The sequence below is a fragment of the Capricornis sumatraensis genome, chromosome 22 (genome assembly GCF_032405125.1).
Source record: "Capricornis sumatraensis isolate serow.1 chromosome 22, serow.2, whole genome shotgun sequence".
Lineage (NCBI taxonomy): Eukaryota > Metazoa > Chordata > Mammalia > Artiodactyla > Bovidae > Capricornis > Capricornis sumatraensis.
This window is the reverse complement of record NC_091090.1, coordinates 40,316,207-40,342,500: the sequence shown is the minus strand read 5'-3', so window position 1 is coordinate 40,342,500 and position 26,294 is coordinate 40,316,207. Positions and strand designations below refer to the sequence as shown.

Sequence of the window (26,294 nt, the reverse complement as noted above, 5' to 3'; positions counted from 1 at the left end):
CAGAGTGATTTGTCTCATCTGACTGGCCCCCTGTTGACTCTGTTGACTTCCTGTCCACAGTTGGACATTTCCTCAGAGATGGCAGGCACCAACAGTGAATGCTTGCTGAATGGAATAAAAGATTAAGTGTAGACTAACCACATAATTGCTGAAGAAGTCTCATAAAAACACTAACTTTGATAAATAGATTCTTTGATGAGGAAAACATACTTGAACATATGGTTGGTGAATATGCTTCGTATAAACCCAACAGAGAGAGCCAAGTCAAGAACAAAGATAGCACAGCACTTCTAGAAACTGGGCTTATAGAAGTCTGAGAGAGGATGAGAAAGAGACCACTCTAAGAGTCATAAAATATGACCTGAAACTGGAAGAGAATTCACTGAAGCAGTTTATAAATGGCACTTAAATGTAACTGCAACAACGTGCATGCTCTGTAGGTTAAATGATTGGTTGGATGTTTTGTTGTTGTTGTTTTGGGTTTAGGGGATGTGGACCTTCTATCAGAATGTAATCATTATTTATAATGAAAACAGTACAGCCTGGTTCCAAACAACCAGTTTACTTCATCATCTGCATTTTGGGGGAGACACAGTTCAGTTCATGTACCTTACGCTTAGGCAATCAAAGATTACTAAACAGCTGAGGAACACAACTAACATGAAGAATAGGGCCAAAGCAAACAAAGAGAAGTGGGATGAGAGGAAAAAAAATAGGCACAGGACTATGCAGAAGGAAGAAAGCTTTAAAAAAAAAAAGACCTTGATATTCTCAGAAAAATGAGAGAAGGTATTATATTCCTGAAACAAGATCAGACTGCCAAAAGTAAAGATTTAGAGAACAAGAATAATTCTTGGACATTAAAAGCATGGTAAGAAAGTGAAAAATTCAGGAGAGTTAGAAAATAAAGTAGAGGAAATCTCCAGAAAGTAGAACAAAAGGAAATGAGATAGCAAATTTACTAGGGAAAGAAAGGAAAGTTAAACAGGCTAACATTCAAATAATAGGAATTCCAAAATAAGTAAACAGAGAAGGATGAAATTATGAATGAAATAAGTCAGGGATATTTCTTATGACTATAGGACATGAATTGCCAACAGAAAGCCATCACCCCGAGCCCAGCAGTATGTATGAAGACTAGGCCTATACTAAGACAAGAGACATGATCCAAGTCACATTAAAAGGATCTGTAATCAGAATGGCTTCAGACTTTTTAATGGCACCCAGAAAACAAATGATGCCATCTCAGTTCTGAATTAAAATGCTTCCTATCCTAGAACTTAATATCTCACCAAAGTATCAGTCAGATTCCAAGATACCTCTTTTTCAGAAAACTTTTAGAGAATTTCTGGGCATCATCAAAACAAAGGAGTATACTGAGAAAGGATTTAAGATAAAGGAAACAGAAGACGCAACACAGATGAAAGGCAAGCAGAGTCTCCAAGACCATGGTTAAAGAGAGAGCCATGAATCAGAAGAGCCTGGAGAACAACCAGACTAAACATTTAGTCTGAGGGAAAGGCTTCAAGAAGATTAAAAGGATAGACTACTTCATGTGAATGAATTTCTTGAACAAAGACTTAGATAAGTGGAAGGGAATTGGGGGTTGAATTAGCAAATGCAGAGAAGATTAAGTAAGTGAGAAAAATGACTTTAACTCCAGGAAAAGAAAATATACATAAAAGGAAATGTAACCATAGTTGTTACACAGCCAGATGCTGAATAGCATGTGTATGATGTCATCGTATCAGGAAGTGGAGGGAGGGAACATACAAGTAAACAGGGGGAGGGAAAGGTGTGAAAGCTCATGTCCTATAGTGAGAGATCAATACATAGTATTTAAGACTAAAAAGTAAGGATAACAATAGAGACATGTTACTTAGCAATATGGTGATAAATAGACTGAATACTGCTGAGGAAGCAGAATTGGGAAAGGGCAGCTGGGAAGTATGTTGAGGTTGACTCTTTCAGATTAGATGCAGGTATAAATGATTTTGGAAAACAACTGAAAAGAAAAGCAAATGATGGGGAGATTAGGATTAAGAGAGTTGCTAAAACCAAACAACACTCACAAAAAAAAGATTACCCCATCACTGCAAACTCTCCAACCTAGGAACTTGTCGAGGTGCACATAAAAGGCAAAGAAGAGGCCAGCGGTGTTGAAGGAGAAAAAGAGTTGTAAAAATGCATAGCTCTCTCTACTGCTAATAGGTTCATAAAGAACTTCCAACATTGCTCTGAAATTTAAAAAAATAATAATAATGAAGCTTATGGTCATTTGCTGTTGGTAATAGAGGAAACCAGTTTATCCAGTCACTGGGTGACGAGACGGAGGTTGAAAGTTGCTTAGTCGTGTCTGACTCTGTGTGACCCCATGGACTATACAATCCGTGGAATTCTCCAGGCCAGAATACTGGAGTTGGGTAGCTGTTCCCTTCTCCAGGGGATCCTCCCAACCCAGGAATTGAACCCAGGTCTCCCGCATTGCAGGCGGATTCTTTACCAGCTGAGCCACCAGGGAAGCCCAATTGCTGATAAAATGCGTGGAGCATTCAGTAAATCTTTGAGTAAATGGATAAATACTTACCATTGTATAGTTATGAGCACTTTGAAAATATATAAAGCACTGTATAAATGTCAAAAAATAGTGTTTGGACTTTGACATTTATTAAAGTTACTTTAAGCAGAACTCTTAAAATCATCGTAGTCAAGTAGTTTATCCAGCTTTTTCTAAGACACTCTTGTGATTTTGCATTGTAAACGTGCATGTATGTTTACCTACAGGCCTTTTCTTTTTTTTTTTTTTTTTCACCTCAGGATCATCCCCCAGTGAAAAAGCAGAAAGCACACAATATTCACAAGTAGCTATCAGGGTCTTCTCACTTAGCTCTTCCTCTTTGGAGACAGAAAGATAGGTGAGAGATGAGAGATTGAGGGTGTGAGAGTGGTTTGAAGAGGCTGAGGAGGCAGTCCTACCCTGAGCCCCGAGGATATGCCTCAGGGGATGACTCCCTAAGAACCAGGAGCGTGGCTGAAGTGACAACAGTTGTACAACCTCCAAAGTGAAGTGAAGTTACTCAGTCGTGTCCGACTCTTTGTGACCCCATGGACTGTAGCCCACCAGGCTTCTCTGTCCATGGGATTTTCCAAGCAAGAATACTGGAGTGGGTTGCCATTTCCTTCTCCAGCCTCCACGGAAGTTTCTAATCCTGGACTTAGTAGAAGCATGCCTGTCTTCTCGTTACTTACCTTAGTCAGGCCTGTCATTTGGTACAGAAACCTACCCTCTCTGGGCATTTTTTTTTTTTCCCTGCTTGTGTGAACATGGGTTAATTTCTCCAAAAGCTATTATGTAACATGAATTACATTTAGCTGGAGTTGTCTAGTGATGGAATGGCACAGGGCAAACCGCAGCCACTTTATGTTCCTCCTGTCTTGCCCTTTGTCTAACTTCCCAGGCCTCAACCACCTACCCACCTCCACCTGCATCTTTCTTGACAGTGGCTGAAAATATTGTTTGTCTTAGAGCCAGCCTCAGAAATTTCCATCCTCTGGCTGGATGCCTAGTAACCTTGTTCTGCAACGTGAAAAAGAATTGACTGATTTCTGAAGTGACGAGGACAAGAGAATGGAGAAGATTGAGCTATATATTAAATTGTCTTCTGGTTATCAAATAAAGAGTCCTCTGTCATAAAGGCCAAAGATAAAAAAAGAAAATGTGTATGTTTAATACATAGAACAAAAATAAGTCTATTTTTGATGTAGGACTGGAAGAGAAAATAGGTCAAAAAGCCCAGCCGCCCCTGAAATGAATTTTAGACTCTTATTATTGATGTGATGGGGCAGAGAGAGATATGGGTGATGGTCGCATTGCTGATAAAAGTGATTTTTTAACAGTAGGTGCTGAATTAGATGTAGAAAGCAGAAGAGTTATCAAAACTACATTGTCATGTCTGACCTTCCAGGTCCCAGTCGTGGAATCATAATAAAAACGAGTTGTGGGCTTATCTCGAGATGCAGCAATAACTGGCGCAGAACAATTTTCGAGCTTCTCTTTGAATGGAGTGATACCAGGGGTTCTTTTGGGTCATGAAGGAGATACATTGGTTTTGATCAGTTTTTAGAACCGTAGAGCAGCTTATTTGTGGGTCAGAGAAATTTAGTTTCTTTCATTCTCGTGTCATCGTTTTTCCCCTTGGGTGAGAGGTGGGTTAGCCTCTGGAAGCCATATTAAGGCTCTGAGCCTTAATAGAGTTTGTGCAGATCCAGACTCTACAACCCTGTGCATTTCACTATGTTGGGCTCCAAACTCACCAAATGTTAGGCTCCAAACTCACCAAATGTTAGATACAGTAAAAGCATGTTACTGTCTCTCTGTAAAGGACAGGAAGGAAAGTATTTAATGACAATACAGGAAGACATAGGACTCCAGGGCACTAAATTAGAAAAAGCCAACCTGCATGTATTTTTATCCACATGCAAAATAGTATCATTTCATAGTGACATCTCTGATACAACTTCCTATTTTTACCTTTTTTTCAGTTATATAATTTGTCCTTACTAAAATGGTTTACAGACATCAGATGTTATTATTAAGCAAGTAGAAAAATCATTTAATAAAATCACTTGTCCCTGCCCTCTCCCTAATTTCAGGCAGGTCATAGCATAGTCAAACTTTGGAGACAAAAATAAAGACCATGAAGTGCATAGATGGCAGTGGATTTGTTGCCTGGTGCTGGTCACTGGGTTGTGATGATGGGCCAGACATCCAGAGGGTTTTAGCACTGTTAACTGGCCATTCTAAAATACCACGGTGAGAACAGTTGTCACGTGTTAAAGGGATGTTTAAAATTTTAAAAGTAACAGTGAAACCTCTTCTTATATTGGTAATATTTATATATAGGAATTGGTCTAGAAATTCTCAAATTGTGTGAAAGCAAATTTTACAGGAATTAGATTAAGCCCAGTTTTCTTTCCTTTGCCAAACTACTTAGGTAAAGAGTACCCAAAGGGATGGGGTGGGGAAATGGAAAAACCTCCGTACGGAGGTAATATTTATCTTGCTCAGCAAGTATTTGGGGTATGTTGTAAAAAGCTAGTACTGAATATATGGATGGCGAATCAGTTATCTGGCTCTATTCTGAACTGTTATTGGTTATTTTATTTACCTGTTTATTTTAAATGTTAGTAGCTCAGTCGTGTCTCACTCTTTACAACTCCATGGACTGTAGCCCGCCAGGCCCCTCCATGCACGGGATTCTCCAGGCAAGACTACTGGAGTGGGTTGCCATTTCCTTCTCCATGGGATCTTCCCAACCCAGAAATTGAACCCGAGTCTCTGACATTGCAGACACTTTACCATCTGAGCTACTCGGGAAGCCCTTGTGGGTGATGCGTGACTTATAGCTGTTGATTTTGTCCTTCCCTAGTGTTTTTTCTACCTGGCAAAAGATACTGGTGCTGCCCTTCCCCATCCTGTGTATAACCTGTCAGAGAGAGGAGCAGGCTTTATGAGAGTGCAGACATGCTAACAAAAATTTTTGTGTCCATTTAACTTGACTCAAAAGCAAAGTCCCGTGGAAATAAGTTTCAAATTCTGGAGTTTTTATGATTATCATCTTGAAGCAGCAGTTTATGGTTATAAAAATGACTATCAAGCATAAAATTAATTTGCATTGACTTAGTAATCTGTATACAAACCATAAACAGGTCATTTGTTAGCACAGTCACTTAATAAACAGTGTTAATGCCAAAATGTTAATAGCCAGAATTTTTGCGATTCATTTAGCAAACATTTCAGTACTTGCTGTCTGTGTTCCTGGTTGTGGTTAAATGTGATTATTTCTCCCTGCTAGTTTGTAAGTTCTGTTGAGTCCAGTGGCTTCATCTGACTTGGTTTCCAGCTAAACAGTGATTAGTATGACCCCCGGGGTACACGGTCAATGCATCAGTTGAATGAATAATCGATTCTATTAGTAGCTGAGGGTTTTTAAAAATTTATTGGAGTATAGTTGATTTACAATGTTGTATTAATTTCTGCTGTACAGACAAGTGATTCAGTTGTATATATACATTGTTTTTCATACTCTTTTCCATTATGATTTATCACAAGACATTGAATATACTTCCCTGCGCTATACAGTTAGGACCTTGTTGTTTAGCCATTCTGTATATCACAGTGTGCATCTGCTAATCTCAAACTCCCACTCCATCCCTCCCCCAGCCCCCTTGGCAACCATAAGTCTGTGCTCTAGAGCTGGGAGTCTGCTTTGTAGATAAGTTCGTGTCGTATTTCAGATTCCACAGATAAGTGATGTGGTATGTGCCGTCTCTTTCTCACTTACTTCACTCAGTACGATCATTTCTGGGCTCGTCCCTGTTGCTGCGAATGGCCTCCTTTCATTCCTTTTTATGGCTGAGCAGTACTCCACTGTGCATACGCGCCACATCTTCTTCATCCATTCATCTGTCAGTGGACATTTAGGCTTCTTCCATGTCTTGGCTTTTGTAAATAATGCTGCTACGCACATAGTGGTTTAGTAACTAAATTTTAAACCTTAGAGAGGGTATTTTAGATACAGAGGAAGAGAGTGAAGACAGAGAAACTGTTGAGGAAGCTCTGAGGAATGACCCAGGCATGCTGCAGTGGCTTTGGTTCAGAGATAGTACCCAAATTACCCAGGGGGCAAGTGATTGGATTAATGTGAGGTGGGGGAGCAGGCGTCACAGGGAAAATGAAGGACAAAGGAATATGCGGAAGCCAAGGTTACCGAGTTGAGTGTTGTGTTCATGAACCAAGAGCCTGGGGGAAAAGGTGACCTGGGTTAGTCATTTGAGGCTCAAATTCAAAGGATCAGTGAAAATTAAACCAAAATGATGTGGGATTATGGAGGTGGCAGCATTTGTTGGGCAGATCCCACATGCAAGTCACTTTTTTTAATAAAACATTGTGGACAGAAGTGATGACCAGGACATGGCTTCTGCCCCAAGGAGGCAGTGACACACCAGGAGGGTGGTGAAGAGATCTGTGGAAGCCCATGGTTTAAAAGGTTCTTTCTGTTTGGCTAGGGAGGGGCAGGGATCCAGCACAAATTTAAACTGGGCTTTTCAAATGGATATAATATGTGGAGGTGGTAGGGAAAGCATTCCAGGCAAAGGACATAGCATTAGCAAGATACGGACTCAGGAAAAGGCAGGGTCTACCAGGAACAGGACATTGTCTTAGTCTTAGTGCGGAAAGTGGGACGAAGCCCTGATGTAATACTTGAAACTTGATTCTCTGAGTGATGGGACCCCTTGCAGGTTCTGAAAGAGGAGAGTGACAGATGATCATGTCTTAGAAAATTCATTCCAGCCTCAGGGCAGACTTGGGTTAAGCAGTGGTTCTCAACCTCAGTTTCACGTTAGCCTCACCTGCAAAGATTTAAAATTCCAAATCCCAAGCTGAACCCCAGATCAATTAAATCAGCTGTGCGTACTTAGTCGCTCAGTCATTTGCAACCCCGTAGACTGCAGCTCGCCAGGCTCCTCTGTCCATGGGATTTTCCAGGCAAGAATCCTGGAGTGGGTTGCCATGCCCTCCTCCAGGGGATCTTCCCAACTCAGGGACCCAACCTAGGTCTCCTGCATTACAGGCAGACCCTTTACTATCTGAGTCACCAGAGTCTCTAACAGTGGCACCCAGACGTCAGTATTCTTTAAATCCCCCAGCAATTCTAGCATGCAACGAGGACTGCACACCAGTGACTTTGAACAGGGCTTGGCAGACTCTTTCTGTCAAAGGCCAGATAGTATTTTTGGCTTTATGGGCCACAAGGTTTCTGTTGGAGCCATCCCAGGCCGCTTTGATCCACAAAAGCAGCCACACACAATATGTGAATGAATGAGTGTGGCTGTGTGCTAATAAAACTTTATAGAAATCTGAATTTCATATAATGTTCACAGGTCACCAGTATTCTTGTTCTCTGGATTTTTTTTTTTCAAATAGCCATTCGCAAATATAAAAGCACACTGCAGACTGTACAAAACTTGCAGCCAGTCATTAGTTGGCCCGCAGAGTCTATTTTGCCAGTTCTTGATTTTAGAGGGTGAAAATTGGCCTCAGGTAGTCCAGGAAAGAAAACATTTCTACAGCAGTTCAGATAAGAGGTAAAGTTAACTCTCTTTTGTGGTTCCTTGCAAGGGCAGAGTGAAGATAAGTGATACTGAGTCGATATTTATAGCAACTCACGTTCTCATGCACTACTTTCGAGCACCCAGAGGTTACTGTACAAAGGAGCCTGGAAGGAGGAACCATTGTTCGTGGTGTGTAGAGCTTAGTTCCCTTTGACTTTGTTCTCTTTGCGGGGATTTGTTTTACGTTGAAAGGCTGTTTCTTTTCCCACTGCTTGTGATGGCTTTTCGTTCAGCAGCACCCATCACCACCAAACAGCCAAGTCTCCTTCCTTTCTTATGTGCCAGCCATGCCTTTGTTTTCAAAGAATGACCTTTCCTTACAAACAAATGTTCTCTTTAGAAAGTAAGGTGAGCCTGATATAAGGAGATAGGGCTACTTATATTTTATTTTATCAGATACCACTGAATTTATGCAGAATTCCCTCTACGTTTTCTTCCAGCATTTGTTGCCTAGTTAAGGACCTGCCAGGGCAGATGGCGCCACTGCTCCTCCACCACCCCGACTGGGAGACCCAGAGGCTGATTGCTGCTCCTTCTTTCCACTATTTTAGGGAACGTAAGACTGGTGAAAGTTTCCCACTGATACCTACTGTGCTTTAGAATCAGTGGTACATTTCCATGATGGCCTGGTTATTTTATTTGAGCACCATTACATCGAGTGAACAGATAGATTCACTTACCTGTTTTCTGACTTCTGCTCTTAGAAGTCTGCTATCTCAGAGTTCTCCGAGAAATGCCTATCCTGACCCCTTTCCTGACTGTGAAGACTGAAGAACTAAAGAACACACTCACTCTCCTTGGATTTGCTCTTACAGAAGGGAGAGAAGGAGATTTAAGACTACAGCCAGCAGCTTTCATGGTCATTTCCATTTTCTTACAGATCTTACTAGAAAATAAGAGGTCAAAAAATCTATGAAGTTAGAACAGTTTTTTTTTTCTACCATCCTCACAGTAGAGTTGTTTCTCAAAGAACACAGAAGTAGTAAACATATCATATAAAGGAAAAACAGATGATATTCTGAAGAATCTGTTTGTTTTCCTGAATGTTTTGGGGTGTTTTTGATCACCAAACATACTTCACATCACTAATTTTTTTCCACCAATTTCTAAATGTTGGGGTCTATTGTTTAAATTCCAGGGACTTGTTTTTCCTTCTTTGCAGTGACCTTGAATGATTATCATAATTTTAGGGACACCAGCCAAAAACATACAACGTAAAAGTGAGGTTGTGATTGAACACTGATGATGTCAAGTGCTTTTAATTAAGCTTCTGACATTTTATACATTGATAACAAAATAAAGGTTCAGGTTTATTAAATTAGCTTTCGACTTGTTTTTTCAAAAACTCTTACCACATAGGGAACTAAATATATAACAGCAGCCTGTTCTCTGCAGTCAAAGCCTCAATGTGCCCCAGAGGAATTCCTGCATGGAATCCATTTTTAAGGAAAGGAAAAGGTCAGGAAATAAGGCAAAGCCACAGACATAATATGGGGATTAAGAATGGGAATGTCTGATAGAATTCACAACCCAGGATGGCAGCAGCTGAAAGACAGTGGGGAACTGAAATAGAGGAACAGAGGTTACCAGTTGGAGGAGACCTTAGAGATCATCTGGGATAGTGGCTCTCAGCTTTGGCTGCTCACTGGAAAACTCAAGAGCATTTAAGTCACACACTTGCATAGGTCGCACCACGCCAATGAAATCAGCATCACCGGGGATGAAGACCGGAGCTCAGGGGTACTTGAAAGGCTCCGCAGTGATTCTGACCTGCAAGCAGGGTGGAACCTAACCCGACTCCTTCACTGGACACTGAGGTCCAGAGCAGATGCCCCGCCAAGTGGTCAGAGAGGTCTTGCCAGTCTAGGTTCCTCATCTCAGCGTAGGGCAGCCCTCTCCCCTCAGCTGTCTGTGCCAGAAATCATGGTGTGTTCCTCTGCCCTCCCCCGTCTTGTACTCCTGTCTAACCCAAGCGCCCCCTGTCCTGCCTCTGGGCTGTTTCTCACCTTCATCTCGACTCCTCTCCTTGCCCCTCGCTTCCTGTGGGACGGTGTCACTTTGTGGAGCCACTGCACCCTCCTCTCTCTGTCTTCAGCCTCTAGCCTTGCTCCCATGCTCCATCTGTAACACCGTCACAAAACTCTCTCTGAGACACGCATCTGATGGTTTTTCACAATTCTTAGACCACACGCTCGAATCATTTAGCTGTTTCTTTGGTTCAACAAAGCATGTCCTTTTTTCTCTGTCTCTGCATGCCTGTGCCCGACCTACTTTCTTATGGTTTATAAATGGCACAATCTATCTATAGACTCAATTCTTTTCTTTCTGCTTTTATCGAAAACTGACCTCCCCCAGTAGGCGAGACCATTTTCCCTCTTCAACCAAACGTTGTCCTATTTCAGCTGAGTTTAATGGGCCACGCTTTGCCTACACCCTGACTAGAGGAACCTGCCGATGCGGAAAGTATAATAGAGGAGCCCATGGTCGACATCAGACCCGCCTCAGCCCCAGACCACATCCCTGGGAGTCACAGCCTTTGCTGACCTCTGAAGGTGTCCCGGCCACTTCCTTTCTCATCCCTGAATTCAATGTCTGTAACTACTCTGTGCTTAGTCCTTGTTCTCACTGTGGTTCTCCCAGTTCCTAGTCCTTCACCAACAACCCTTTGGATTCTCAGTCCTTGGTTATTGCCTTGCAAGTCTTGGCTCTCTCCACCCTTTTGTCTCAGGACATGGTTCTCTGGCTCTCTTGTGTACTGCTTCTGTGTCATGCAGTGACTGACCAGCCCTTGTTCCCTAGCCCTTACTACCTGGAGTTTTGACTCCAGCCCCGCGGGTTGAATTTAGAGCCACACTCTCCTAGTCCCCTCGGCCCCATCACTGCCCGATAGTCGCCGCTGCCCCTGCACAAGCACAAAGAGCAGCTGTTCAGAACTGACTGTCCAGAGGGTGAGCTTGCTCAGCTCCCGTCTTCTCGCTCTGACTTTGCTGCTGCTCCTTGCCAGTTAATCGGCTCACCACTTCTTAGACCACTGCCAGAAAGGAAGCAGGAAAACATAAGTGTGTTGAAACTCTCCTTTCTGAGCATATCAGTTATACTTAGAAAAGCAACTAACTTATTTTATCGGTTGCTCTAGAATTTGCAACATCCATTTCTAACTAATCCCCCCCCCAAAAAAAAATCCACTTTCATATAGGATGATAAAACTTCACAGGTAGTGTGAATACTGCTGCTGCTAAGTCACTTCAGTTGTGTCCGACTCTGTGTGACCCCATAGATGGCAGCCCACCGGGCTCCCCCGTCCCTGGGATTCTCCAGGCAAGAATATTGGAGTGGGTTGCCATTTCCTTCTCCAATGCATGAAGGTGAAAAGTCAAAGTGAAGTTTCAGTCATGTCCAACTCCCAGCAACCCCCTGGACTGCAGCCCACCAGGCTCCTCCATCCATGGGATTTTCCAGGCAAGAGTACTGGAGTGGGGTGCCATTGCCTTCTCCAGGTAGTGTGAATACTTTGTAATAACAAAACAATCCTCATTCCTTCCTCCCATCCCTTGTATGGTGGCCTTACAGGAGGAGTAAGGCCTTATTTCACATATACATGAGCATGCATAATCAAATACATTGTTGTTGTTTTATGTATTTTGAACAAACTGTTGCCTATTAGATCTATTAAGAATAAGGCTCACATTTCTGACATATATTATTTCCCTTTTCTCTAAAGAGTTTCTTTTAACCAATTCCCTCAGTTTTTCTTTGTCTGAAAGAGTCTCCAGTTCAGTTCAGTCGCTCAGTCATATCTGAGTTTTTGCAACCCCCATGAACTGCAGCATGCCAGGCTTCCCTGTCCATCATCAACTCCCAGAGCTTGCTCAAACTCATGTACATCGAGGAGGTGATGCCATCCAACCATCTCATCCTCTGTCGTCTCCTTCTCCTCCTGCCTTCAACCTTTCCCAGGATCAGGGTCTTTTCCAATGAGTCAGTTTTTTGCATCAGGGGGCCAAAGTATTGGAGTTTCAGCTTCAACATCAGTCCTTCCAATGGATATTCAGGACTGACTTCCTTCAAGATTGACTGGTTTGATCTCCTTGCTGTCCAAAGGACCCTCAAGAGTCTTCTCCAACACCACAGTTCAATAGCATCAATTCTTCAGCACTCAGCTTTCTTTATGGTCCAACTCTCACACGCATACGTGATATGGGTCTTAATTGCTCCTTTATTTTTGAAGGATCATTGTTCAGGGTACAGAATTCTAAGTTGGTGGATTTTTGTCTCTCAATACTTGAAATATTTCATTCTACTCTCTCCTTGCCTGCAAGGTTCCTGAAGAGAAGTTTCTTACCTTTGCTTCTCTGCAGGTAATATGTTTTTTCCTTCTGGCATCTTTCAAGATTTTTTCTTCTCTTTGATTTACTGTAATTTGAAGATGATATGGCAAGGTGTAGTTTTCTTGGCATGTGTCCTGCTTGATGTTCTCTGAGCTTCCGAAATCTGTGGTTTAGTTCCAGAACCTTCCAGAATTTGACCTTAGTTTGGGGAAATTCTTGGTCATTCTTACTTCAAGTTATTTTGTCTTTTCCCCTCTCTATTTTCCTCCTCCTATAAGTCCAGTAGCATGTATGTTGTACCTTTTATCTCACAATCTTTGGATATTCTCTTTTCTTTCAGTGTTTATTCTCTGCTTTGCAGTTTAGAGGTTTCTATCAAAATACTCCCTAGCTCAGAGATTCTTTCCTCAGCTGTCTTCGCTCTATTAATAAGCCCATAAAGACATTCTTCATTTCTGTTACATTATTTTTGATCTCTAACATTTTCTTTTGTTTTTTTTTTTTCCTTAGGATTTCTATCTCTCTGCTTCCAATGTCCATGTGTTCTTGCATGCTGTTGCTTTACCCATTAGAGATGTTAGTATATTAATCATAATTGCTTTATGATAATTCTAACATCTCTGCCATGTCTGGTTGTGACATTTGCTCTGTCTCTTCAAACTGTGGGTGATTTTTTCCTTTGACATACCTTGTGATGTTTCTTGATCATCAGATATGGTGTCCTGGTTAAAAGGAACTGCCTTCAGCAATATGGCAAGATGTGTGTAGGGGGGAGTGTTCTGTATTCCTGTGACTGTGTTGCAGTCTCTCAGTCAGCCTAGGCCTCTGCACTGTGATCTTCACAAGTGTTTCTCAGTGTTTTTCTCTCTCTTTAGGTGGGATTGGATGGTGAGGTGGGCTGGAGCTGTGTGTTCCCTTCTGAGGTCAGTTAGGTAATACCCTAGCGGGTTAGGCTCTGATTCGCTAGCTTCTCTTAGGGGTGGACCTTGTGAAGAGAAAAATGCACTGGTGTATTCCAAAATGATTCCATTTCCCCCTCCTCCTGCCAGAAGCCCAAGGGGATTTTTCTCTGATTTTTCTGTGGAGCTTCTGCTGGTAAATGTCACAGCCCCGTGGGGCCCCTACAACTGGATCCCATTGGAGTCCTTAACTCCCCAAGTTGTCAGCACTGAGCTTCCAGTAATTATTGTTCGGGTTTCCCTGCCCCAACTGTGGTCCCAACAAGGGCCTGCTCTGCTCGGTTGCTTGTTGGTCTCTCCAGTTCAGGGTGGGTGGGTGGGGAACAGTGTTCCATGTGTCCTTTGCTCTCGTTTGGGTCCAAGATGAGTTGCTGACTTTTCAGAATAGTAACTTCCAAGTTCCTTATAGACAGAACCAGAAACCAGCAGTCAGTTCACTGAAACTCAAACTTGTTCTTTTGTCTTCTTACCACAAAGTATGATGAAGACCTGCTGAAACACCTGAGTTTTATTAGAACATATTTTAAACACATCAAACTCCTTGAAAGCTTGTAGATTTTCTTGTTTTTGAGAATCCATATGTAGAGTTATTTCAGTTTCACCTTATACTCAGCATTATTTTATTTTAGAAAACATTAATCTATAAATAGAGAATGGGCCCAGAAAGCATTGAATTCATTTGGGGAACCAGAAGAAGTAAAATTGGTGGATATTGTTAAAACTCAATTGATTATATTTTGATCTTGTTCGAAATACAGGTTCTCATCACACATAGAATGCCTTTCAGATCTGAGCTCTGTTGTTATCTTTGATGAAAATTGAAATAATTACATTATCTGCAAACCTGAACTATTAAAAAAAAATTCTCCCCTAGGACCTTTAATTTTGTTTGGTTTTGTCTGAAAGGGAGTTTAAACGTGGACATAAAAGGGGTCATTGGTGTTTTCTGTCCTTGCAGAGTGAGATTCTGACTTCCCCTGGAGGAGGGCATGGCAACCCACTCCAGTATTCTTGCCTGGAGAATCCCACAGACAGAGGAGCCTGGTGGGCTGCAGTCTATGGGGTCGCAAAGAGTTGGACATGACTGAGCATGCGCACACATCTCTGGGACCTGGGCCTTGAGCTTAGTGATGAGGTGGACTTGAAGGCACCTTACACAGTTCTCGGGGAGGTGTTTGCCGTAGTTACTGTACTTTGGCCACCCTCATTCCAAGTTCATCACACAACTTGTTTAACATGTTTACTTTTTAAACACTTGGAGAATTAACAGGTGGTTGCATGACTGAGATGTTTGTTTTAACAGGCAAAAAAGTGGGAGGTAATTTAGACACACACTGTGATGCAATAGGAAAATACCTAATTATTCCATTTTTGGCTCAGCTTTTAGTTTCAGTTAAAACTGCTGATAGCAAGGCTCAACAAGTCTTGTAGCTTCGTATTGTTAACATGGTCTGCAAGTGAGAAACTGGCTCACTAGCAACTGGCTTACTTTAGTTACTCATACACAAAACCTTCTACTTGGCTTTAGCGCTCAGTTCAGTTCAGTTCAGTCGCTCAGTCGTGTCTGACTCTTTGCGATCCCATGAATCGCAGCACGCCAGGCCTCCCTGTCCATCACCAACTCCCGGAGTTCACTCAGACTCACGTCCATCGAGTCAGTGATGCCATCCAGGCATCTCATCCTCTGTGGTCCCCTTCTCTTCCTGCCCCCAGTCCCTCCCAGCATCAGAGTCTTTTCCAATGAGTCAACTCTTCGCATGAGGTGGCCAGAGTACTGGAGTTTCAGCTTTAGCATCATTCCTTCCAAAGAAATCCCAGGGCTGATCTCCTTCAGAATGGCTTTAGTGCTAGAACTTAGTAAAGGGTTTCTTCTCAAAGTTTCTGTCACTAGCAGTTATAATGTGACTACAGAAAGCTCCAAAAGCCCTATTTCAGCATGCTCTCAAAAACAACTTGTAACAATCTCTGTCTGAGTGTAGAATGCTCAGAATGCAAAATCCTGGAAAAACAGCTAATTGATATTTTCCTTGATATGTTCATCCTGATGTGTCAGGATATAGGTTATGATTGATTCTTGAACTGTCTTCGTTTGGTGAGCAAAAGGAACAAGGAATTTTGCTGGACAAATAGTAGTTCATTTAGTTTGGGGTCACAGGACTATTGCCAGAAGTGGACATGGTCAAAGATAGAGATTCTATGAGTAGATCAGAGATGGCTCTTTCTATAACTGTTTTTGTAGAGAGTCAGATAGTAAATACTTTAGCATTTATGAACTATAGAGTCTCTGTTGCAACCACTGAAATTCTGCTGTTATGGCGTGAAGGCAGCCGTAGATAATACATAAGCAAGTGAGTGTGACTATTATTTGTCATTAAAATTTTATTTGCAGAAACAGACAATAGGCTGAATTGACCCAGAGGCCATCATTTGTCAACCCCTATTCTAGATTCCAGAAGATGCAGCTCTGGGCTACATGACTCTGACCTCACAGGAAAAACAGCAGTGGTATTCAGTTAACTGGACTAATAATATATAACCTTCCATAGTCACAGCCAAGACTTCACTGTAGTTGTATATAGTAAATTTGTTGTCAGACAAAAGGGCATTCTTCACTGTCTTCTTTTTGGGTTTAATCTGAATAGTGTTATTTGCTATTTATTTATACCCTACTTTCTTCCCCAAATAATAGAAGGTATATTTAGGTTTTAGCAATCAAAATAAAGATGTAAAATCTAAACCGACAGAAAAAGGCCACACCAAACCACCTCTGCCTATTCCTTATCCACTTGCTGACTCAAGCTGGTAGCTCTGCCGTTTTTGGACTGATCAGTCCTGGGGAGACCTCGTAAGCTGAATACTGATATGCTGCCTATTTTATCTTCTCTAGCATAATTTCCTTTCTGAAAAAAAAAAAAATTTTTTTTTCCCCAGTGTTTTATATTGTCTCCTACCAAAGGAAGTGTTAATATCCGTCATTTCTCTTCTGATTGAAGTATAAGCCAAGAACTGTTAAACCAGCTAAGTGGGTGTATGGAGAGGAAAGAGAAAATTAGAAGCTAATGAAAACTCTGGTAGGCAGGTGACCTGTTCAGAACAGATGCCAGGGCTCAGAGAGCCATGAAACTGTTTCCATACAGTTAGACATACATCTCTGCTCTCCAGAGAAATGGAGTTAGGTTACTGACCAGCAACACTGCTCAGAGGTGGGCAGGGGAAGTGGGAATTTTGGCTGACCTGCAGAGAGGGATTTCGGCTAGTGGGTGTCAGAATATGGAAACAGGCCAAGTGATTTGAAGGACTGCTTACTTGAATTGGGCTCCAAAGACAGTTCCGAAGTAGAGAACTAACCTATAGGAAACCCATGAGTGTGTGCAAATGACTCTAACACAAGGGCCTCATTGATATTAGCTCTGACTCCTCAACCAGGTAGATGCCAAAGGTCATGTAGTCTATGCTGGAGATCTGTGTGGATTTCACCCTGGGGAGGTGCAATGGGTGTGCTCAGGAGGAGACTGGAGTTTAAAGGAAGGAAATCCTTCCCTAGGGAATGTGGGTACCGGGCAAGGATCAACATCAGAAAGACCCAGAAGCCAGATGGGGGCAGTCTTAAGGACAGACTGGCCACTCTCATGACAGAATTTTAAGATGTGGTATATGAGATGGTTGGTTGGATGGCATCACTGACTCGATGGACATGAGTTTGAACAAGCTCTGAGAGTTGGTGATAGACAAGGAAGCCTGGCATGCTGCAGTCCATGAGGGTCACAGAGTCGGACACGACTGAGCAACTGAACTAAACTGGAGTGGGCTAACTTTATGATATACAAAATCTAAATACAAGAAATGCATTCTATAATCAGCAGCTGGGATGGTGTTTAATACCTGTTTTTTAAAATGTCTTATCTTTTCTCTAAGTTTATCAATGTTCTAACCTTTAAGGGGAAAAGAGAAATTAAGAATTTCCAACCTAAGCCATAATCCCTTTTCTCATTCACTCTTGGTGAGAGGGAAGGTAGGTCTACTCTGGAGGAGGGGGCTGCCTGGCTATTCCTATCAAGGTAATAAACATGCCTACTCCTTGATTCTACAGCTGGACTTCCATAATTTATCCTTTTAAAAAACACACACTCTCAAGCTGGCCTAGATGTTTGTGCAAAGATTATCATTATATTTATAAATTGAAATGCATTGCAGGAAGAAAGTTCAGATTTCAGGAGTTTTTGGATTTTAGAACTCTTAAGGGATCACAGTGCTGGATATACAGGCACTTAAGTTTTGCAAGGATAAATAGTGAAGTGGAAAAAAAGTAAATTTCAGAAGAATGTATACAGAATGATCCTTTTTCTTTGAAAGTAAAAGTTATCAGTTGTGTGTGAAGATACATGCACAGAAGGTCTGGAACTATCCACAGAATTTTTCACAGTGGTTATGGGAAGGTGGACAGATCACAGTGGATTAACACGGTGATCAAACAGTTAGTAAACAAAACAATCAGTAAAACAAAAGTAAACAAGCTGATTCTTACAGTCACCTCTCCTAAGAGAATAGCACCCTTCATTATCACAGATGCTGGGGGTAAAAGAGATGGAGAGGCCTCACTTCTTACAATGAAGAAGACATCTTGAGAAGTGAAGGGGGCTATTTTTCTTGTAACTGTGTATTAGAGTCACGTGTTGTCATTACTGATACAGTTGGCATATGCCTGTCTAACTCAGGTATGTTCGTTTATTCATTAGTTCAGCAAATATTCATTGAGTGGCTACTGTGTGTGAGACACCATTATATCTGTAGCAGTCATATATATGTATGCGTGCATGCGTGCTAAGTCACTTGAGTTGTGTCCGACTCTTTGTGACCCTGTGGACTCTAGCCCACCAGGCTCCTCTGTCCATGGTATTCTCCAGGCAAGAATACTGGAGTGGGTTGCTATTCCCTTCTCCAGGGGATCTTCTCAATCCAGGGCTCCAACCTGTGTCTCCTTCAGCTTCCACATTGCAGGTGGATTCTTTTACCGCTGAGCCTCCAGGGAAGCCTTGCTCGTGCCCAACTCAGAATAACAGAAGAAGTTGGTGTTGCTGTGAAACTGAAAGTGTTCTAAATGTATTTTCTTTCTTCTCATAGTTTTTTTTTTAGTGTCTGAATTTATGCATTTGTAATACGTAGAGTTGTAATTATGAAACTTTCCATAAAGAGATTGCCTGGCTGGTCTGTGACAGTGATCCACATGACCATCAAGTGGCCTTGGTTGTATCCATTCATCCCAAATTAACCGTGTAGGTCCTCGGCCTGCACAAAGGGAAAAATCTCAAAATAATGTCATAAAGTAGATAGTGAGATAGAGCTAGAGATCTACATTTAGATATATACACACGTGTGTATTTTTGCCACCTGTCAACTCAAAGGTTTGTGTTTTCTCCCACAGAAAAAGCAAAGAACAAAAGAGCTTTCCCGGATATTCCATTCGTACAGCCCATATGATCACAAGGTAAGAGCAGCATGTTCTCAGAGTGGCTGCTAATGGAAGGCCTTCTGAACGCAGAGCAGTGTTCACCAGTGCACAGCGGTTTTGAAGTGCACTTCTACCAATTACATTCATATTTCAGTTTTAATTTTTAACTCTTTATCTCTTGTAAAGAAGAGAGAAAATGTGTATTTCTGAACTAAAATATTCTTCTGTATTCACGTTAAAATCTCTTTACATTATTGTCACTGAAGCCTCAAAGACTGTCAAAAGACAGATTTGGGGGTGTTTATCGATTAGTGTGTTTTTTCCCTTTCCAAACAGTGTGGTAAATGAACTTGGCTTTTGAATTGATGAAGATAGTTGAAATATTATCTGCCAACTCTTGGTTCACCATTGCTCCTGACAGAAAGTTCTATTTCTTTAAAAAAAAAAAACCACACACTCTAACAGAAAGCAGTGCCTAGAATTATACCTGAAATACTCACTCCCGAGAGCTTTGCTGTACCGAAGACCACATGGTTAATGACCTTGGCCCTCCATCCATCAGCTTCATAGATCCACAGCCAGTCTTGTTGCATTTATACCCCGCACTCTCCACTCCCTGTCTTTGAAGAATTCTTAAGCCTCTTCTCACTGATAAGTATTTCACTATATATTTGTAAAACATAAATTCTTAAAAAAGCCCACTAACTTTTTAAAGAAAGTGCACAATACAACATCTTATGAAAGTATCCTGAGACTTGTTCAAATCTTCTATATCAAGTAAGGTTCTGATAAATCTGTTAATATGAGGTGATTTCAGAAGCAAACAAAACATTTGCACAGTTGAAATGCTGATATAAACTTAAATCTATATCTATGAATTTACAAAGAGACATGTGGTAGGGATTTTTTAACTAGCCAAAATAAGAGGTGTGAAAACTGGATTCAGGAGGAAAAAAATTGTGCCAGTTGTTCATAGAAGTTGAAAGAATTTGAATAGCTTCTGGTTTTTCTATAGTAACCAGTTGTCTTAAGCGTCACAAATCTGTCAAAAGAGATATTGTATTCCATGTGACCACAGCGATGTACAAGACTAAACATTTATCATTTCTAGTTAAATTTTTCAAGTGGAATCGATCACTGAAGAATAGCAATTTGTTGGAAAGAGCTTGAGCAAGCCAGGAGTGTCTGACAATGCAGGCGGAAGGTGCAGACTGATAAGTAACACGACAGCCAGAGGAATGAGATTGGCCAGATTTCCGATGGGAAAGTTGCCTTTTTTTTTTTTTTTTTTTTTAGGCAGTGTCATTTAATTAACATAAATGCAACAGTGGCTGAAGTTAATATTTAACAGCAGCAGCAACAATAAGCTGTGACAAATCAAAGGTTTTGCCTGACTTGTCTAATTTTGCCCACTTCTAACATTTTTTGAATTCACTGTTAAGGGAAATTCCATTATTCTTTTATTAGAACTCTTAATGGAGCTTAGCTACTCACAGCTTCTCCTGGCTTCCTCTTCATATCCTTTGTGGCATTGTATCAAAGTCACCTCAGATGGTTTTGGCTTCCTCTGTGAAGACTTCATTCCTCTACAAATTAGTCATCAGGCAGTGAGGAATTGAACATAAATGCTCGATGGAGTTCCCTTTGATCTTTGCTTTAAGGTCGGTCATAAATTACTGTTAAGTAGCTGGACGGCTTGATGAGCGATTTTTGAAGCACCCAAGGTTTAGCCTGATGGCATTCTGTTTTATTCTATATATGCAGTAAAAAGGGGGAAATTTCTCCTTCCCCTTACTCACCTCTTCATGTTTTTCTAAACTCCTTCCAGGCAAATTTAACTGTTTTAGTTTTAACCATGTCTCTTGAATCATGGGCATTGAGTGAGGTACACTGTTTTCTCAATATTAGAATGTTCCTTTTTTCTCCATAAATAAAATAATAGAAGATTGTGATTTGAGTTACCTTGTCATTTTAATTGCCCAATTATATTCAAATTAGTTTTCTAGACAGATAGCTTTTAGTATAAAATGTTTTGTAAGATGTGGTTAAAATTGGTTTAAACATCTCATGCTCAATGAGCTTTCTGGAGAGATCTTTCAGGTTAAATATATACATATGTCATAAATGAAAGCTTATATAAAATAAAATATAGGCTGTCTGGGATTTGCTTTAAAAAAGAATTAAAAGGGGGACATGGGTAGGGCACAGTAAAAAGAAGGTTGGCCTGTGTTGATTATCAAAACTAAATTATTGTTTTGTGGGAGTCCATCCTTCTATTCTGTGTATTTTTTTAAATATGATTGAAATTTTCCATAGTAAAAATGATCCCAGAAGTAAAAAAAACACTATGGTCTACTCATGGGAGTGAGTGTTATGGTCTTCTATTCTTCTCTAGCTAGATTTTTTTAATTGTTCATTTTTCCCTTGATGTAAATTTGTACCAAAGAAGGAATGCTTAGCATTTCAGAAGGTTCATAATGCTGAGCAAACCCAGAAATGCAAATCCTGTTCTAAAGTTGGCATAATTTTCTGGGGTCATAATTATAGTGGGTCACTTAAATGATAGTCTTGCCTCCAAGAAACTGTTAAAACAGTTTAATGAGAAAGGGGAGTCAGCCCCACCATTTTGCTCTCAGTGAGTCACTTATGTTTGCTCTCCTTTTCTCCTCCAAACCGAGACTGCGCCTGCCTGACCCCAGACACAGGAAAGTCACCAGGTTAAACAAATTTGTTGTTTGAGTGAAGCCAGGTGTGTTTCTTAATCAGACTTGAAAGCCATTGTTTAGGTTGTAAATGGTCAGTTGGTTTTCTCTAAGTGCTGTTGCAAAAAGCAAATAGAGCTTAGGGCAAAAGGAGCACTCAGGATGAGTCTTGAGGAAAATACTCGATTTGTTTTTTTTTATAGTCTAAGTCCAATTTTGCTGGAGCCTGGAAGAATTTCACTTTGGATTGTTATCTCTAGTCCTATGTTCATCTTTTTTAAAAATTGTTTTTAGGAATTCTCGTAAACATACACAGAAAGGCTTGACCAAACCCTAAGTCTCATTTCTCTCTCCTAATAAAAAGGGAGCATTAGTAAAGGAAATCCAGTAGCTGCAGGTAATCTGATTGTGTTTTGTACATTATATTCTGTCCTCTGTTTTAATAAACACATGATAAACAGAGCTTGGAATTTCTGAAACCACATCACAGCTAACCACAAGCTTATAGGACCAAAGGTCTCCCAGGCCAAGGACAGCCAACTGGAGTTGCATTTCTCCTTTGGATAAGTCAAGGATAAGTGGAATAGGTTATCATTAGAACGTTGTTATTAAAGCTATGCAGATTAGCATATGCTTGTTGTCTCCGACCTGAAGAACATATTGCCCTGCATATATATGATGTCTCCTTCTTTCCTATTGCCTTCTTTTCTTTCTTGTTACATACTATCAGAATTATGTGTTGGGGAAAATCTAGGTTTATCAGCTAAACACAGATGTTTATAATTTGCTATCATAAAATGCTACTATAAATATGAACATACTTGGAAAAGAAAAGGTACACAATTCTGTTTAGGTCTGTAGTGGTTTTTACATCTGCAAAATTCAATGCTTCCTCAACATAGATAATCTATATGAATTAATATATACTTGACCATTAAAAGTGAGTCTTTTTAACAGGTTGTCATTGTTATAGTTTCTGTATTTTGTGAAGTGGGCTTCTCATTTTCTTTTAGTGACTGTTGTTGTTTGAATAATTTTCGACATAAATCAGTGGACACACACGAGTAGAAATATACTTGTGTTGGTGAAGTAAACTTTTCTTTGTCTTTTGGTGACCAGTGTTATTTTAATGGTTTTTTTCTACACACATAGACATGTATCGCTTGAACTGTAAACAGACTCATGTGTGTCCAAAAAACCAGCTGCCTGTGAATTGAATACACTTGAGAAGTTAGCATGTGAATAGACAGAAAATCACTCAACCGGAGGTCTTTTGTGTAGCGATCTTAGCCGTCAAAAACACAACCCAGAACCTGAAAGTAAGCCAGCCTAGGTCCAGACTGTCACAATCATCTAATTCTCTCTCTCCCTGCCTCATTAGTTCTTCAGTTCTCCATCCACAAACAGTCCACTTAAAAAAAAAAAAAAAAAAAGTTCTAACAAACATAGATGCGTGGTTTCCCAAACCACAGTCAACTCTAGCAGCAGTTAAAAAGAGGGTGGTTATTGCTTCAAGAAGTCAGAGCTCCATTAAGAAGTGGCAGTGTGCAAAATGAATGCAAGGACAAGGTCAGCCATAAAAGCTCTAAGGCGTTAACAGAGGGATTCTAAATGTGCAGCTGCCCAAGGCCACTTAATGTGGATCCAAATATCCCTATAATACATTTTTTGTAGTCCCAGAGTAAAATAATTGGACCTAAATTACCTCAGGAAACAGATGTTTTCTTTAAAAAATAGAAGAGATACGTATAATCTATTTTTACAAACATTGATCTTTTAAGAACAAATCGTCTTTATCCTGAAAACTCTCTTAGGAAGAGCTGGTTGTTAATAACATTAGATAAATGAAGTATGTATTACTATAGAGAGTGGTTTAGTAAATGAGAAATAGTCAAAGAGTGGTTGAACACGTATTGGTAATTGGGTAAAGAAACTAACCAGGTGGGACAGAAGATATATGAGAGCCTAAGAGGGGAGAAGGGTAGAATCTGTCTTCCCCCCAACTATTTATTTAATTAAATCCTCTAAAATTATTAAAGCCTTTGAGAGTTATTATATTTTTATCCTAAAGCTTATTCTAGGTATAACTTGAGTGAATACTGGTAAGTAGTGAATCAGTACAATGAGTTTTTTTAAATTTCTGAATTGATTTTGGCTACACTGAGTCTTCATTACTGTGCACAGACCTTCTCTGGTTGTAGTGAGCGGGGCTGCTCTGCATTTGGGGTGCATGGGCTTCCCATTGTGGTTTCTTCTCTCGTTGCAGAGCACGGGCTCTAGGCTGCGGGCTGAGTAATCGTGGCACATGGGCATAGTTGCCCTGAGGCATGTGGACTCTTCCCAGACCAGGGATTGAACCCATGTGCCCTGCATGGCAGGCAGACTCTCAACCACTGGGCGACCAGGGGAGTCCAGTGCAGTGCATTTTTACCTGCAGTATTAAATGTACGAAAATAATTGACATGTGTTTTCCTTATCCACACTTCCTAAGATTACCTTAAGAACTGTTGTGGATACAAAGACTTCTTGGAACTCGTACCTACTAGTGTATAGTGAACTATGTAATAGAAAGTGTAAAATTATATTTTCTGCAGCTTCATTTGGACAGAAGCCCAATCTATTTCAGAAGTCTTGGAGAAAAGAAGTCTTTGGTTATATACCGTCCTTTCTTCCCTAAGAGACTAGTAATCTCTATGGCATCAAGTTTCATAAATCCACATAACACAACTTAAGCCAAAGGAATAGTTTCATTTCAGAAAATCATCTACTGATTTACATTTTTCCATTAATCACATCTATCTAGTAATTTAACATAGAAGTTACTTTATCCAGTTCTTTATGTTTGAAGAGTCACAGCCATTTGACTCAATCCTGAGGCAGCTACAGAACTGTCAAACCTGCATCATGCCCTGTGCTTGGAGTGAAGCAGCATCAGAGTGCCTTGGGTTGTACATTTAGAGAAGGAGACGCGGGTTTGGATCATTGCCTGCTGGCCCTACTGGGCTTTGAGCTATCTGCTGTCTGGAAATAGCAACTTCAGTTCTTAATGGATCCAGCACTCTTTGATAGCCAGATTTTCATGGCACATGCAGAGGAAGAGACAAGTTATTGATTTGCCATGTTTATGCCATGCTTAAAACGGTTCTCTGCAGCAGATTGGGCAAAACTATTTGTGCACTTAACTCTAGTCCCCATCTTTGGCAAAGACTAAAAGTTGTTTGAAAAGTAATTTGGGGGATGTTGCTAAATAGCAGGAACAGTTGGATAAATGTCTGATTGACTTTCCTTACTGTTAACAATTGTCACATTCATACTAAAACCATAGTTGCAGGTTTAGTAAACTAAAGAGCATACAGCATACTAAAACCATGCTCAGGTTATGACCTTGGAACACAGGGAAGTGAACACTTCAGTAAATATTAAACTCATTCCATTGGCCTCAGGAACTCTACACTAAAGCCGTATGAGGAACTCAGTCTCAGAATAATGGACATTCTAAAGAGCTCTTTTGGTGTAAAATCTGTGCTTCCTGCTCAAGGTAACCATATGATTGTTACCACAGAGGCGGATCTGCTATTTCTGGCTTCAAGAATAGGTATCTCTAGACACCCTTTTGCTTCCTGATCCATGCCGACCTGATCCAAAAGCATTTTCTTTATTTTTAACTTTCCTCAGCTTGTGATTCAAGTTGAATAACAGGTCATGTTTCCTGGAGCCTAACTTTGATATTGTACCATTGTATTTTTCTCTTTTCCTTCTAACATGGCATTGTTCTAAAAATTAAACTTTTTTTTTTTTAACGCATTGATTTATTTTGTTACTGTAACCTCAGGGATAGGTTGTATCGAAGTATATGTAAATATTGAAGAATTTAGTGGTATGGTAAAATGATATATCCAGGGACCCATAGATGTCAGATTTCTGCTCTGGCAGTTTCCCTGAGGATTGGCAAGGAGACTGGAATCTGATTGAATTATCATCATCATCATTACACTACTTAAAGCACACCATGTAACTGGTACTATTCTCAGAGCTTTGCATTTACACATTTAATCTTCATACCAACTCTATCAGTACTGTCATTGGATTGGCCAAAAAGTTCGTTCAGGGCTTTCTGTAACATCTTACTGAAAACCCAAAGAAGTTTTCTGGCCAACTCACTATTATCCCTTGTTTTACAAATGATGAAACTGAGACATAGGTTTAAAAACTGCTCAAGGTCACACAGCTGGTAAGTTACAGAGCAGTTTAGCTCCAGAGGCCATGCTCATCACCTCTGCGCCACAAGTAGCAGCAGATCTGCAGATGAAGAGGCTCTCGTGAAGGTGGATTGATGAGCACAACTCAAGTTCCAGGTCAAAATGGGCCTTCTTACCCTCCACCTGTAAATCTAAATCTAAATAGGCAAACTCCATGTAGACACAGAGGGAGGAGAAGAAAGAAGGAGAGAGAGGACAGAAATAGTCCAGGGGAAAAGCATCAAGGATTCTATAGACTGCTTCCCCATAAAGCAGACAGTAGAGCAGCGAGAACCACCACCTCACCTCCACTCTTCCCCAGTCTGATAAATCCACCATCAGCCTGGGGCAAGGGAAACTTCATTAAGCTGGACACCAGGGCTTCTACCATTGGAGACTAACAGATGACTGTTAAGCACTGTTGGGCACTCTGTTTGCAGAGC

At 40.7% G+C, this 26,294-nt stretch overlaps 1 protein-coding gene across 1 annotated transcript in view; it reads left to right on the top strand.

Moving 5' to 3' along the window:
- CDKAL1 (CDK5 regulatory subunit associated protein 1 like 1) overlaps nucleotides 1-26,294 on the top strand; it is a 609,083-nt gene that overhangs the window by 477,657 nt on the left and 105,132 nt on the right. The window contains exon 13 of the mRNA XM_068960663.1: nucleotides 18,885-18,947. Coding sequence (XP_068816764.1) covers nucleotides 18,885-18,947 — 63 coding nt within the window. The remainder of the gene's footprint in view (nucleotides 1-18,884; nucleotides 18,948-26,294) is intronic.